We start from the raw sequence: 13,301 nt of genomic DNA, 5'->3' as shown, positions 1-13,301 counted from the left end.
TTTGATTATGTAGCATATGCTTTCTCTTCCCAGTACATTGCATCTCAAAATGCTTTGGGTGATAGAGAAAAGTATAGATTTAATCTGTTCATTGTCACTGTATTGAGATCACAACATGAGTGTAAGTATTTTGCTTTTTCACCTAGGGTATTGGTACAGCAATTGGAGAGCTGCCTCCATATTTCATGGCCAGAGCCGCTCGCCTCTCAGGTGCTGAACCAGATGATGAAGAGTATCAGGAATTTGAAGAGATGCTGGAACATGCAGAGACTGCACAAGTAAGCACAGTAGGGGAAGAAATAGAACATTTTAATGATCCCTAAAGAGGTAAAAGGTAAAACTGTTGATAGTCACTTTGAGGAAGAAAATTGTCAAACTAAAAAAATTGAGGGAGATCACATTATATGTCTGAATCCCATGTACCCTATAAAGATATACAGCTATTATGTACCTAGAATAATTAAAAATTTTAAAAAGTGAAATTTGAGTTGAGATAGAATATTCAGAGAAGCTGAAATATAACCATAATAATAATCTTGATCTCACAATAGAAAATTATAGACAAAAGTTGATAAGATAGCTCAAATTAAGTTAAAAACACCTTATCAGAAACCATGATAAATTTCATGTTCCCAGTGATGCTAAGCAGCTGAAACACACTTTTTCCATGTGTTTATAAGTATTCCCAAGCAGACTGCTAAAAAAGTAAAGGGGACAAATAGGTAGACTAGGATCTGAGTCCATAATAGAACTTCTTAATTAATTTTTTAAAATAACATCAAATATAGTTCATCATGTTTACAGGAAAAAAATAATTTGGAAAGTGCTAATTAAGAAAGAACAATTGGGATAAATGTAATTATTAGTAGGGAAAAGATTTTTCCAAACAAATTTAGTAGCAAGATTGCAAGAAGTCATTTTCTACCCCTGAGAACTTATAAATGTCACCTATTCGTAAATATATATATATATACACACACACACACACACTACCCATTTATCAAGATTTTTTTAATGCTACATTCTGCAGGCAATCTTCATAAAAACACTATCTCACTTCATCTAAAGTTAATCTTCTGGGGGTAGGGAAAAAATTAAAAATAAAATAAAAATAAATAAGTAAAATTAAACTTCTTTCTGTGAACTTCATACAACTTGATTTGTATCTCTCTAATGAAACCTTATAATACGGCTATTTCTGTAGTGACATTTCCCCTGTTGAAAGCAGCTTTGTAACTTCATCATCATTCTATACTCCCACAGTGCACAAAGATGCTGAAATGTTTGTTGAAGGAATATATGAATTATTTTGAATTTTTAAGTAGTTATTAAAGAGCTGTACTAGTAAGTAATATGTAGTATTATACTTGGCAATAGAACTTTTCTTTTTAAATAATATTTAACATTTCAAACTGTGCAGCAAATCAAACTAGCTTTTGCCTCAACCAGATTAATCACTCTACACAATCTGTGTACCAACCTCTATCTCAGTGTTACAGAGTAGGTGTTTTATTCTTAGGAAAATTCCTGAGAACATTGTTTGGTTTTATTTGTTTGGTTTTTGAGACAGAGTCACACTCTGTTCCCTAGGCTGGAGTGCAGTAGCAGCATCATAGTTCAGTGCAGCCTTCAACTCCTAAGCTTCAGTAATCCAACCCCCTCAGCCTCCTTAGTAGGTAGTACTACAGGTGTGTGCTACCCACACCTGGCTAATTTTTATTTTTTTTTTAAAGATAAGGGTTCAGTATATTGCCCAGGCTGGTCTCGAACTCTTGGCCTCAAGCAATCCTCCTACCTCAGCCTTCAAATGTGCTGGGATTACAGATGTGAGCTGCCATACCTGGCAGCAGGATCACTTGAGCCCAGGAGTTTGAGGTTGCTGTGAGCTAGGCTGACGCCACAGCACTCACTCTAGCCTGGGCAACAAAGTGAGACTCTGTCTCAAAAAAAAAAAAAAAAAAAGTAGGCTAGGCTAAGCTATGATGTTTGGTAGTTATATGTATTAAATGCATTTCAATTTATAATATTTTCAAGTTATGGTGGTTTTATTGGAATATAACCCCATTGTATGTTGGGAAGCATCTATGTAAGCCTTATTGCTGGCATTCTAAAGCTAGGCTTGGGAAGAGTGGTTGGAGATCTCCATTTAGTGTGTGGAATTTCACTTAACTCACTTTGGGTTCAATCTCTGGATACCTGCCCAGACACAAGCACAAATATTTCTTGAGCCCAGAGCCTTTGGTTCACTTTGTCTGGAGACTATATATGATATCTCCTATGGGGCTAGTGGAGGGAGTTGCCTGGCTGCGCTACGTAAAAGTGGGACCTGGGAATCTACTTCTTATACGATCTCCTTGTTTTCAGCCCTATGCTAGCCTCTTCTGGCAGTTCTGCTGAAAAGTCTTTTTGGGGTTCTGTGGTGTGAATTACTTTGCTGTTCTTCCATATCCTCCCTTGCAGACTCTGAGGTATAATCTTCTTCCATCTGTCCCTATCATCATTTATTAATGCCAGTTTCACCAAAAACACAGTTCATGTTTCTGTTTCTATATTTTGGGGTTATTTTTAAGACAGGGTATTCCATTAACCTATTGCTAAATAACAAACTACCCCAATGTTTAGTGGTTTAAAAGAAAAACAGTCATTTGGGTTGCTCAGATGTGCAATGAGTACGTTGTCTCCATGTGTTTATCTTTCAAGGATCCCATCCAAAGCACTCCCTACATTGGCTACATCAGACTGGAAGACTCATTTTATTCTTTGCAACTTTTTGATTTTGGGATTATAAATAATGCATTCTGTTAACTTACTGCCATCCAGAAGTTCAATTGCAAACACTGAGATCTAGAATTTAATGAAAAAGTAAATCATACTTCCTCTTATCTGTATAATTTGAGCTCTTAAAGACTGACCATTTCTTCTCTTAGTCTTTCTCTACTATTAGGCTAATAATCTTTTTCATTCATGTCCTATAGCCCTGATTATTTTAGTTACTTTTTTGATTTGTTTCTTTGTTGTTGTTTTTAGGTATTTTATTTTTATTTTTTATTGATGGGTAAGAGATGTACATGTTTTCAGGGTACATGTGATAATTTAATACATTCTTATAATTTGTAAAATCTAATCAATGTTCTTTGGCTATCCATCACCTTAAATATTTATCTTTTCTTTATGCTAGAAACATTCAAATTAGCTAGCTATTTTGAAATATATAATACATTATTGTAAACTATAGTCACCCTACTGATCTAACACTAGGTCTTATTTCTTCTATCAAACCATATATTTGTACCCATTAATCAACTTCCCTTCTACCCCCACCCCACCCTTCCTGGGCTCTGGTTTAGTTTTTCACTGGATTGTCTTTAATTCCACTTCCATCTGTTTTGAGTCGTGCAAACGAGACTGCATGTAAGACTTCTGTTGGTTATGAGGTTTGGCTGTTTTTATCCTATAAAGCCAGTAATTACAGTCACTGTTTTAGGATAAACTATACATTTCTTTTTCCCTAATTTCATATTTGCTTATATTGAAAAATCAAGTAACAAAATGTACACATTCTGTTTCATGTCCTTTAAGTCAGAAATTATATACTCTATGTATATTTTATTTAAATTTTTTTCCAAAATGCAATGATATATACTGTCAACTGATTATACAAAATAATTAGGTGAAGTATCATGAGTAAAGAGAAGAGAATAACTAATCTGTGACAACTTTGTGGTCTTCCCTATTAATTTTCTTTCTATGCCCATCTCTATTAATATGGGGGGGGGGAGGATAAAAGTTAAAAAAAAAGAAAGAAAGAAAGAAATTTTCTTTCTGTAGTCAATAAAAATCTGTGTATTAGGTACTTGAATTACCTCACTATAACTGTGAAGTAAAAGATATTATCCCTGATTTAAATAAGGAAACACACTCAGGAACACACTCAGGAACACACAGCCAGTGAATCTCAGAACCAAAACCTGGAGCAGTCATACCACAGTATAACATTTTCATCCAGGTTAATGCAATAAAAAATGAAGAACTAATTAAAATTTTTCTCCTATTTTGATTTGATTTGATTTTTCTTTTCTTTATTCTCTTTCATGGTTTTTTCACTAGTGTCCATCAATTTTGTGGCTTATTATAAATTTCAGTGTATGTGGGTATAATTTTTCCTTACACTCTTTTTCCCAGTTTTAGATGAGTTGTGTAGGATTTTTAATTTTTGCTTATTTCATTATTCAAGGAAGAGTTTCTTGCTGTGGTTTCACAAAAAGAAATTTATTTTATTTTATTTTTATTTTTTCCTTGCTAACACTGTAGACTATTACTATATCCAAGTAAGATCTATTATATTTCAGTTGTTTTGATATACCATCATGATATAGTCATGTTTTTGTTTCTAATGTTTTTATTATGCAAATAAATTTATTACAATTTAAAAGTCTTTTTTCTCATTTTACTTTTAAATTCACTATCTTAAAAACAATCACAAATTTGTCTTAAGCTCTTTGTTCATATTATTTCTTACAAATTTGCATAGTTTTTAATTACACAAGCACTTACAGCAATAAGATTCCTACATTCCAGAAGTATAAAAAGTGAAAGAAAGTCATACAGTGGTGCTCATAACTAATTGATCAAAATCAGTTACAGATTCTTTTGCTTGCTCCACTCCCACTATTTCACCTGACTAGCCTAAAAAGAAAAGAAAAGAAAAGAAAAAAAAAAATTTTTAAAGGTAAAAGCCCACACACTTCCTTCCCAAAGCAGGCTGATAATCACTGTATTGCAGACTGTTTTATTTGCATATATAACTTTTTTAAAAAACTATAATAGAATCATAAATTTTAGTGTCATTCCTTTTTCACATTATATATCATAGATATGATACTGATGTTAAAAATTTTCTTATTACTAAGTGATACAGCTCATTGTAGAAAATTGGTAGGTGCCCTATGGTGTTCTCTCTATAATATTTATATTCCTAAGGGGAGAGCATATTATTTATTATTTTGTGACTTATTTTGAATATAAAAATGTACTGTGAGCATTTATCCATATCATCAAATATTTTCCACATCCTTGCTTTTTATAACAACTTTCTTTGTGATTACAAAGTATATTTATTATAATAAAATGCTGAAAATACAGAGAAAAAGAAAAGAATTTCATCTAAGTGGTTCATATATCTATTTTTTATATTTAGTGCATTTTTCATTTTCTTGCTGATTGGCATATTTAAGAAGATACCCTTTGTCACATGCTGCCAGTATTATTTCCTAATTCCTAGTAGTTTCCCATGTCATTTACTGGGTATGTTTTGTTATAATTTACTTTTTGTGTAAGAGGTTTAAATATTTTCTTTATTATAATATCTTAGACTTTTTCTTTTAAAGTAATGCCTTAGATTATCTTTCTGAACATTTATGATTATGTAGTAAATAGCTGTATTTTCTTTTAGTACTTTAATAGTTTTATTCTTTTATGTTTAAATCTTTAATCCATTACAGTATTTTTACATGTGATATGATGTACTGATCTAACTTTTCTTTTTTTTTAGATAATTAATTGAATATTATTCCAACGCTATTTTCTAAGTGATTTTTTTTTTTTTTTTTTTTGAGACAGAGTCTCGCTTTCTTGCCTAGGCTAGGGTGAGTGCCATGGCGTCAGCCTAGCTCACAGCAACCTCAAACTCCTGGGCTCAAGCAATCCTCCTGCCTCAGCCGAGCCACCATGCCCGGCTGATTTTTATATTATATATATTAGTTGGCCAATTAATTTCTTTCTATTTTTATGGTAGAGACGGGGTCTCGCTCAGGCTGGTTTTGAACTCCTGACCTTGAGCAGTCCGCCCGCCTCGGCCTCCCAGAGTGCTAGGATTACAGGCGTGAGCCACTGCGCCCGGCCCTCTAAGTGATTTTAATATATTGGTTTTGTCTTATATTTTGTTGTTGCAGTTTAGATCTTTTTTCTTATTATTCTTTGCAAATAGTTATTGATGGTGTATTTAAATGATACTAAGTTTTTATTTATTTGGTAAGCTGCCCTTTACGGACATCATTTTAGTCATGTATTAATGGTTGTAATTTAGAAGTTCTTATAGTAAATCATTTAAGCAAGGATCCAAAGTTTACCTGACTTTGATGCTACAATTTACTCCCAAATACATGTATTTGTAAAACCTCCAATTTGATAGGAGCAATAATATATGGAAAAGTTGGATCAACTATAGCTAAAACAGCAAGTAAGTAAAATCGATAACTGTAAGAGGGAACTTAAATTTTAAGATTCCTTGAGAATGAGTTACAATATATGTTTTTTATTCTTGAAAGTAAAGCCCTTAAGAATGAATTTACTTTTCCTATTATCAGCAGGAAAAGAAAAAAAAAATAACTTGGCTCCCATTGCTTTGCCACGTGCCCTCCAACTAGGTTAAAGGGTATATGTGATTTTACTAAGAAATTGTTACGAGGTAACAATTTTAAAACTAAGTATTTGCTTAAATTCTAGTCAAGGGAAAAAAATGACAAACATTTATTTGTATTCTGATTCTTTATGATACCTGATTTATTTTCATGAGTACAGTATTGAGATTAGGCAGTATTTTTCCACTAAATTGACTTCCTTTTGCTCTTGGCTTTCTGTCATGTTTTGACTAGATGTCTGTGGGAGGTAGACGTGCATGAATGTCGCTTCCTATAACTTTGAGCAATTCTAGCATCATTTGTAAAAGTTAGATCTAGATAGCTGTTTGCTTAATGGACTGTTTCTTTTTTTTTTAATTTTTAACTTTTTAAAATTTTTTTAAATAATTTTTTTTTCTTTTCTAAAAATTTTAATTACCAGCTAATTTCCTTTTATTTTTAGTAAAAATGGGGTTTCACTCTTGCTGAGGCTGGTCTCAAACTCACAATCTCAAGCGATCCTCCCACTTCGACCTCCCTGAGTGCTAGGATTACAGGTGTGAGCTACCACTCCTGGCCTTCATGCACTATTTAATGCAAGGTTTATTCTCTTTATGATCTTCTTTTCCTTCTTTGTTCTGGATTTTTGTTAATGGTATTACTATCCTCACAGTCGCTTCAGGTCAAAATCTGAGTCATCTGACTCGTTCCCTACCTCCCATACCCAGTCATTCTTTAAGGCCTGTAGATTCTACCTTCACTTTATCTTCATATCTGCCCTGTCCTTTCCCTTCCCACTACTGGTTCAGGTGTTTATCAACCCTTATCTCAAAATTTCCAGTGGCTTCCTAATAAGTATACTCTGCCAGTTTTTTTCCTCCATTCTTTTCCCATATGGAATAACAAAAATAATTTTCTGAAAAATACCTCTGTTCACGTAACTTTGCTGCTCAAAAATCTTTGATGGCTCCCAGTTATGTGTAGAGTGAAATGGAAACTATTCAACCCAATTTCCTTCATTTCTTGGCCCCAACCTACATGTAATTCTTAACTCCCTTTAACTATTTTATTTTATTTATTTTTCTGAGATAGTGTCTCACTCTGGCACAAGAGCTAGAGTGCAGTGGTGCCATCATAGCTCACTGCAACTTTAAACTCCTGGGCTCACAGGATCCTCCTCCCTCAGCCTCCTGAGTAGTTGGGACTACAGGTGTATGCCACCACACCTGGCTAATTTTTCTGTTTTTAATAGAGAGGGGTCTTGCTCTTGCTTAGGCTGGTCTCGGACCCGTGAACTCAAGCAATCCTCCCACCTAGGCCTCCCAGAGTGCTAGGATTACAGGCATGAGCCACTGTGCCTGGCTTCTTTAATAATTTTTTTATCCTCTGCATTGATAGTTTTCCAATTGAACTTTAAGAAACTGCTAGAATACCCATTCAACAACAAACGTGTGTGTGTGTGTGTGTGTGAAAGAGACTTTTTTTAAATAAAGAACTCTGAAGTTTTTAAGTTTAAAAATTGCTTGCTCTGATGAATAGGAATAATTCAACTCCTCTCCCCCCCCACCTCCAGCCATGTGGTTCCTTTTCATAACTTTGCCTACAGTGGGTCATTTCTTCCCATCTTCATGACCACTTTTCTCATTTATTCTTACCTTTTAAGTTTGTGTTATAGGCTTCTCCATGAGGTATTTTATGACTCCCTTCCTACCCTCACCTCATCTTCACTCCTCCTCTCAAATTGTCTCTTTGGAATTCCTATAGCACCCCAGCTGTATCTTTCTTGTGTCACTTATCACGTTCTACCTTCTTTTAAAACTATTTATGGACTTTTCTTATCTCTCCCAGGAGTCTGTAAACTCCTTGAGAAGAGGCCTCAAAAATGTGGGTATTTTCAACAATGCCTGCCTGGTCTTGTACATAATACTCATACAATAGATAGTTTGAATAAATGATGAAATATCAAGAAAAAATGTAGCATTATGTGTAACATGTTTATTAATATTCAGTCTTACTGTGCTGCAAAATAAAATGTAAAATGCAGTAAACATAAAATATTTTTCATTAAAAAATAAGATTTAACTGTTTTGAATCTTTGAGTTTAATAGTTGTCCAAGAACAAGGGGTGAAGATAATATAAAAGACTTCAAGTTAAGTGACTTGTAAATTTTAATTTACATCGAGTAAAACAACAAATTAAACGATAAGAAATAAATGTCTTAAAACTTCACCTTTTAAAAGTTTTGTCTTGCATTTTTAATTTGAGTAGCTTTTCTTCCTATTAGGTATCATTCATGAGTCTGCAGACCATCCTAGGTAGAGCATTTCCTCAAAGGCTATTTTATGGTTTCTGGATTTAATCTTATTTTAAGAGAACCTTTTTAGGTTCTATTTAGGACTACAGTATTTAAATAGTTTTTATTAAGCTTATGTAAGGCCAAAAAAAAACTTTTTAAAGATGAATATGTTCCTTATTCTATTGAGAAATTTTAAGTTATTGACATTATTTGATTAATGAAAACATTTAGAACCAAAGAAAGTTCATCAGCTATAATGGTAGTTCTCATTCTTATGCCCAGTGCCTTTTCTTTTTATGTAGTAAAATAAAATAAATCTTCACCTACTCAACGTCTCCTTCAAAGTACAAGGTGAAAATGAGTGGTTCTTTTAAGGTTCTTTTGATAATGATAGGATATGTGTTTGATCAGTTGAGTTTCGAGACTATCGGAAAACATTTGATAATGATTATTTACACACTAAGGTGCTTTAGGATTCCATTTATGTTATTCTCTATTAAGCACATTTTCCTATGAAGTATTTGCAGTTTCCTACATCATGTTAATGCCTGCTAGTTTTTCCCCCTGTGAAGTATCTGTTCCTTTATATACACAGATTTATGAAAGAGTTCATAGTGTAGATGATCTGAAACCAAACAGAACTCATTTTCATATACTTTAGTATCATTTGAACACTTTGGGTGTCAGTTGTTGCTGGGACCTGTTTTTGACTCTGTTGAACCTTTACTGGTTGTGGTTTGTCTGGCCATCACATGACTTCTCTGAAAATTCCCCCTCCCCTTCATTTCCAGTAAACTGTTTGAGCAGGAATGAGTCAGAGTGAAACCAGCTTCCCTGTAACCACAGGGCTTGTCAAAGAATTTGTCAACGTGGACTCTAGAGAGTTTGCATTAAGCTTTGCAGTAACTGCTATGGTTTGTGTTGCGTCAGGAGTTCCATAGAAAAGCATCCTGCTCTCAGGGTCTCTTGCTGGTTTGCAAAGAGTTAAACTGATAAACTGTACCATAGTGAACATTAGAGACAAATGTTAAACACATTTCTTTATCATTAAAGGCTTTGTCAAAGCTACCAAGGCTTACTGTAGTTTCTCCTTTCAGAATCTACCAACCACACCCAATAACCTTTAGTTTTTGAAACAGCAGGCCTGCTAGATCTTCTTTCATAGCTGGCTCATGATTTTACCACAAAGTAACATCAAAATTAAGCAATTTCAAGTGGTCTTTTGATGGATTCTGGTGCAGGGTATTTTGGCTATTAGCACACTTAAATTTTGGTACCAAAGGTCACTGCTTGCATTTTGTTCAGCAAGAAAGGGTAGCACTTACAATAGTTCTGTAGTTGTAGTTTCTAAACACACTTAGCATGATTTATGGTGGGATTCTTCATGCCTCCCTTTATTTGCTTTCTCAGGAAGCTTTTATTTTATTTTGAACTCTTCTCTCACCATCCCACTCCCAGACTTTAATCTGTCTTCCTTTTCTGGCTCTTCTCTTTCTTTAACCCATTCCAATATTATCAACTAACTGAACAGGAATGATAGTTGCAACTCGATGCAAGCTGCTGAATGAATTGCCACTTGGAAACTTCTCTGTTCATTGTGCATTCCTGAGGCCATGTGTTTTTACATGTTCATTTCTGTATCTAGTCTTGTCATCTTTAGCCAGACATTTATTTTAAAAATAAATGTAATGAAAACATTTAAATTCAACCTCCTAAAAGTTATTTTTATTCTCCTTACTTTTTTGTCACAAAATATATGTAGAAAAAAAAGCATTCTAGAACATTTTGAGCTAGTTATTCCTCACTGGAAAGAATATAGAATGATGGAGGTTTAAAAGTGTTTATGTTCTAGCCATGCTCCCTCTCAGTGATCAAAAATAGAAAAAAACTGTTTTGATGACAAAGCAATTCTAATTGAAAGCAGATGATTTTCAAGTGAAAATAAGAGGTTAATACAACCTAGTCGTTCTACCAAAAGCAAGCGCATGAAAATAATTTTTTTAATATAGCCTAGTCATTATCAAAGCAAAGTAAGAATAAATATTTAAGGTTTTTCTTGTTAGTTTGCTTTGCACATTGGAGTAGAATATAATTTTATGATATGTCTGCTTTGTTCTTTTTCATTTCTGCACCTGTTTACAGATATGGAGGGGGGGAAAAGCAGTAAGGATTAGGTTACCTTTGTTAAACTATAAAGGGTTTTTTTCAGGTTTGTATTTCAAATACCTTTTGTAAAATGCCTTTAGAGAGGTCCCTTTTTCATTGAAACTTAGACCAACAGACTATTTATGCTTCTGTGTTTTTGCTCATGAGTTTAGAAATTAGTAACATGCTAAATACAAACTCACCCTCTGTTATAACTACAGAGTGCTCCCAGGGGTGCTAGCCCAAAATCAGAGTTTAATGGAAGACATGGACAGCAGAATAACTATCATCGTCATTTCCTATTGTACATGTGGCTTTATTTCTAGTTAGCCAAGATATTTAGTTTGTCATGATCAATCTACAGTTCTTCCTTGCTAGGTATTTAGGGAGATTTCTCTAAATAGAATCTCCTTCCCATTTTTCCTATCTTGAGTCTTACAATGTAAAATATATACTGTCACGCTTTTAATTGAAAGCACTGTGTAGAGATTAAGTGAGCATGATTATTAATTCTTTTTTTTGAGACTCCATTGCCCTGGCTAGAGTGCCATGGCGTCAGCCTAGCTCACAGCAACCTCAAACTTCTGAAATCAAGCGATCCTTCTGCCTCAGCGTCCCTAGTAGCTGAGACTACAGGCATGTGCCACCATGCCCGGCTAATTTTTTCTGTATATCATGATTATTAATTCAGTGTTTCCCTCACACGTAGTAATATACTTTAGACTTCTTTGTCCCATTCTCTGACATGAGTCTACATCAATTAACTTATCCAAACTTGTAAAAATTTATATTGTTACTACATCTTGTAGAAAAGACTTTAGTAAGTTTATAGCCTGTTTCATAAAGCACTGCTTTCATTTCTTTGTTTTTCAAATTTACCTTGCTCAAATTATAAAGAATACTCTCATTCTAGTATTGTAAGATTTATGAAACATTCCTATTTCCTCTTTTGATATTTTTCATAGTTTTATAGATATCACTTGCTCCTTCAGTCCTTCTAAAGTAATTATTTACTTTTTATATCTAACCACCCCCAAATCTTTTTGATCACTGTGTTTTTTCCATAGAGCTTCACCTGATTCTTTTATCTCTTTCCTAACATGAAATTATCATAACTGCACATGATTTTCCAGAGACAATCACGTTGATATACTCATTTTTCAGATTTCTAGAACTATGGACCTGTTTGGCAGTGCATTTTACTGACTTTTTCATAAACAGTTTTAAGATTACTCCTGGTTCCATTTTCTTTGTTCATAACTTAAAGTCTATCCTTTTATATTTAGATAAATTTTCCCTAAATTACTGTTATCTTTATTCAGACTGACCTGCCATTTCTCATGCTTGCGTAAGTGTGCAAGGTCTTTCAGTTTATTGTCATGAATTTGGCACTTTCTGCTTTAGATATAATTTCAACTATAGATTTGGAACTTAAAGTCTCTTCTTCTTTTTCCAGGGCCATTTTTAAATATGTTAAGTAAAATTAGTTCTATCTCAGAAAAGAATCCTACTATATACGTGTCTCCTAATAGAAAAGTTCCTATTTATTTTTTTCCTTTGTTTTCAGTCTCTTAAGTTTTCTGTCCCTGACAGTTTTGTAAATTCCATACTGCCTTGGTTTTGGATGTTTAAGTCACATTCATCTTAACCAATTTGACAGTTTTCATTTTTCCCCATAGACTAGTAGTATTGTTATGTTTCATACATAGCAGATTGTCATATACTTTTTGTTTGTATTACTTAAGTTTGAATCTGAGAATTTATTAAATATGTTATTCATTACTTACTTAATAACAAAAGCCAACCAATGATACAGTGCTAAAAATGAAAGGCAATTTTTTTTAGCTTTAGTATCAACTAAGATTTGGGAAGTACTCTTTCTGGTGAAACAGTAATTATCAGATAAGAAGATACTGGCATCATACAGGAAAAAGAGAGAAAAATAGAAAAATGTTATTACTTGTATAATGTATCCTTTCCTTTGTTCTAATAAATCTTGCATACTAAGTTATTTTCCCTGAGTGTCTAGAGTACTTGTTCTTGTTGGGCTAGAGAGTCCATTATTATTTCTACTATGAGCTAGGCAGGTACTGATATGAGTGAGTGGATACCAGCCTGCCTAACAGTTACCACATAGTTTCTTTTCAACAAAAACGTAAGCAAGGAGAGAGACAAAGGAAAAGGAAGCTGCAGATACTGGCCAATTTTAATGCTAGTAACTTAGACCTTAATTTTAGCTTGGCTGAAATAAGAAAAGGAGGGGAAAGCACTGTATGCTTGTCTGAACTTCTAAAAATAACTTCTTTACTCTTTATCTGAACATGGTAATAAATGCTGGTGGTTGGCCCCAGAGATAGCCTTCTGAAACCATAATTTTTCCATCTCTTTCCTCCTAGACTACACAAGAAATGTTTTATGTCTAATGGATTGTGAGTTTTAATAGTAGTAATCATAGATAATC

General features: G+C 33.6%; 1 protein-coding gene across 2 annotated transcripts in view; it reads left to right on the top strand.

Moving 5' to 3' along the window:
- VMP1 (vacuole membrane protein 1) overlaps positions 1–13,301 on the top strand; it is a 116,547-nt gene that overhangs the window by 55,848 nt on the left and 47,398 nt on the right. For both annotated transcript variants that reach the window (XM_012770917.3, XM_012770984.3), the window contains exon 7: positions 147–278. In XM_012770917.3, coding sequence (XP_012626371.1) covers positions 147–278 — 132 coding nt within the window. The remainder of the gene's footprint in view (positions 1–146; positions 279–13,301) is intronic.

This window comes from Microcebus murinus, chromosome 18, assembly GCF_040939455.1.
Source record: "Microcebus murinus isolate Inina chromosome 18, M.murinus_Inina_mat1.0, whole genome shotgun sequence".
Taxonomy (NCBI): domain Eukaryota; kingdom Metazoa; phylum Chordata; class Mammalia; order Primates; family Cheirogaleidae; genus Microcebus; species Microcebus murinus.
This window is presented reverse-complemented; position numbering and strand designations above follow the sequence as displayed.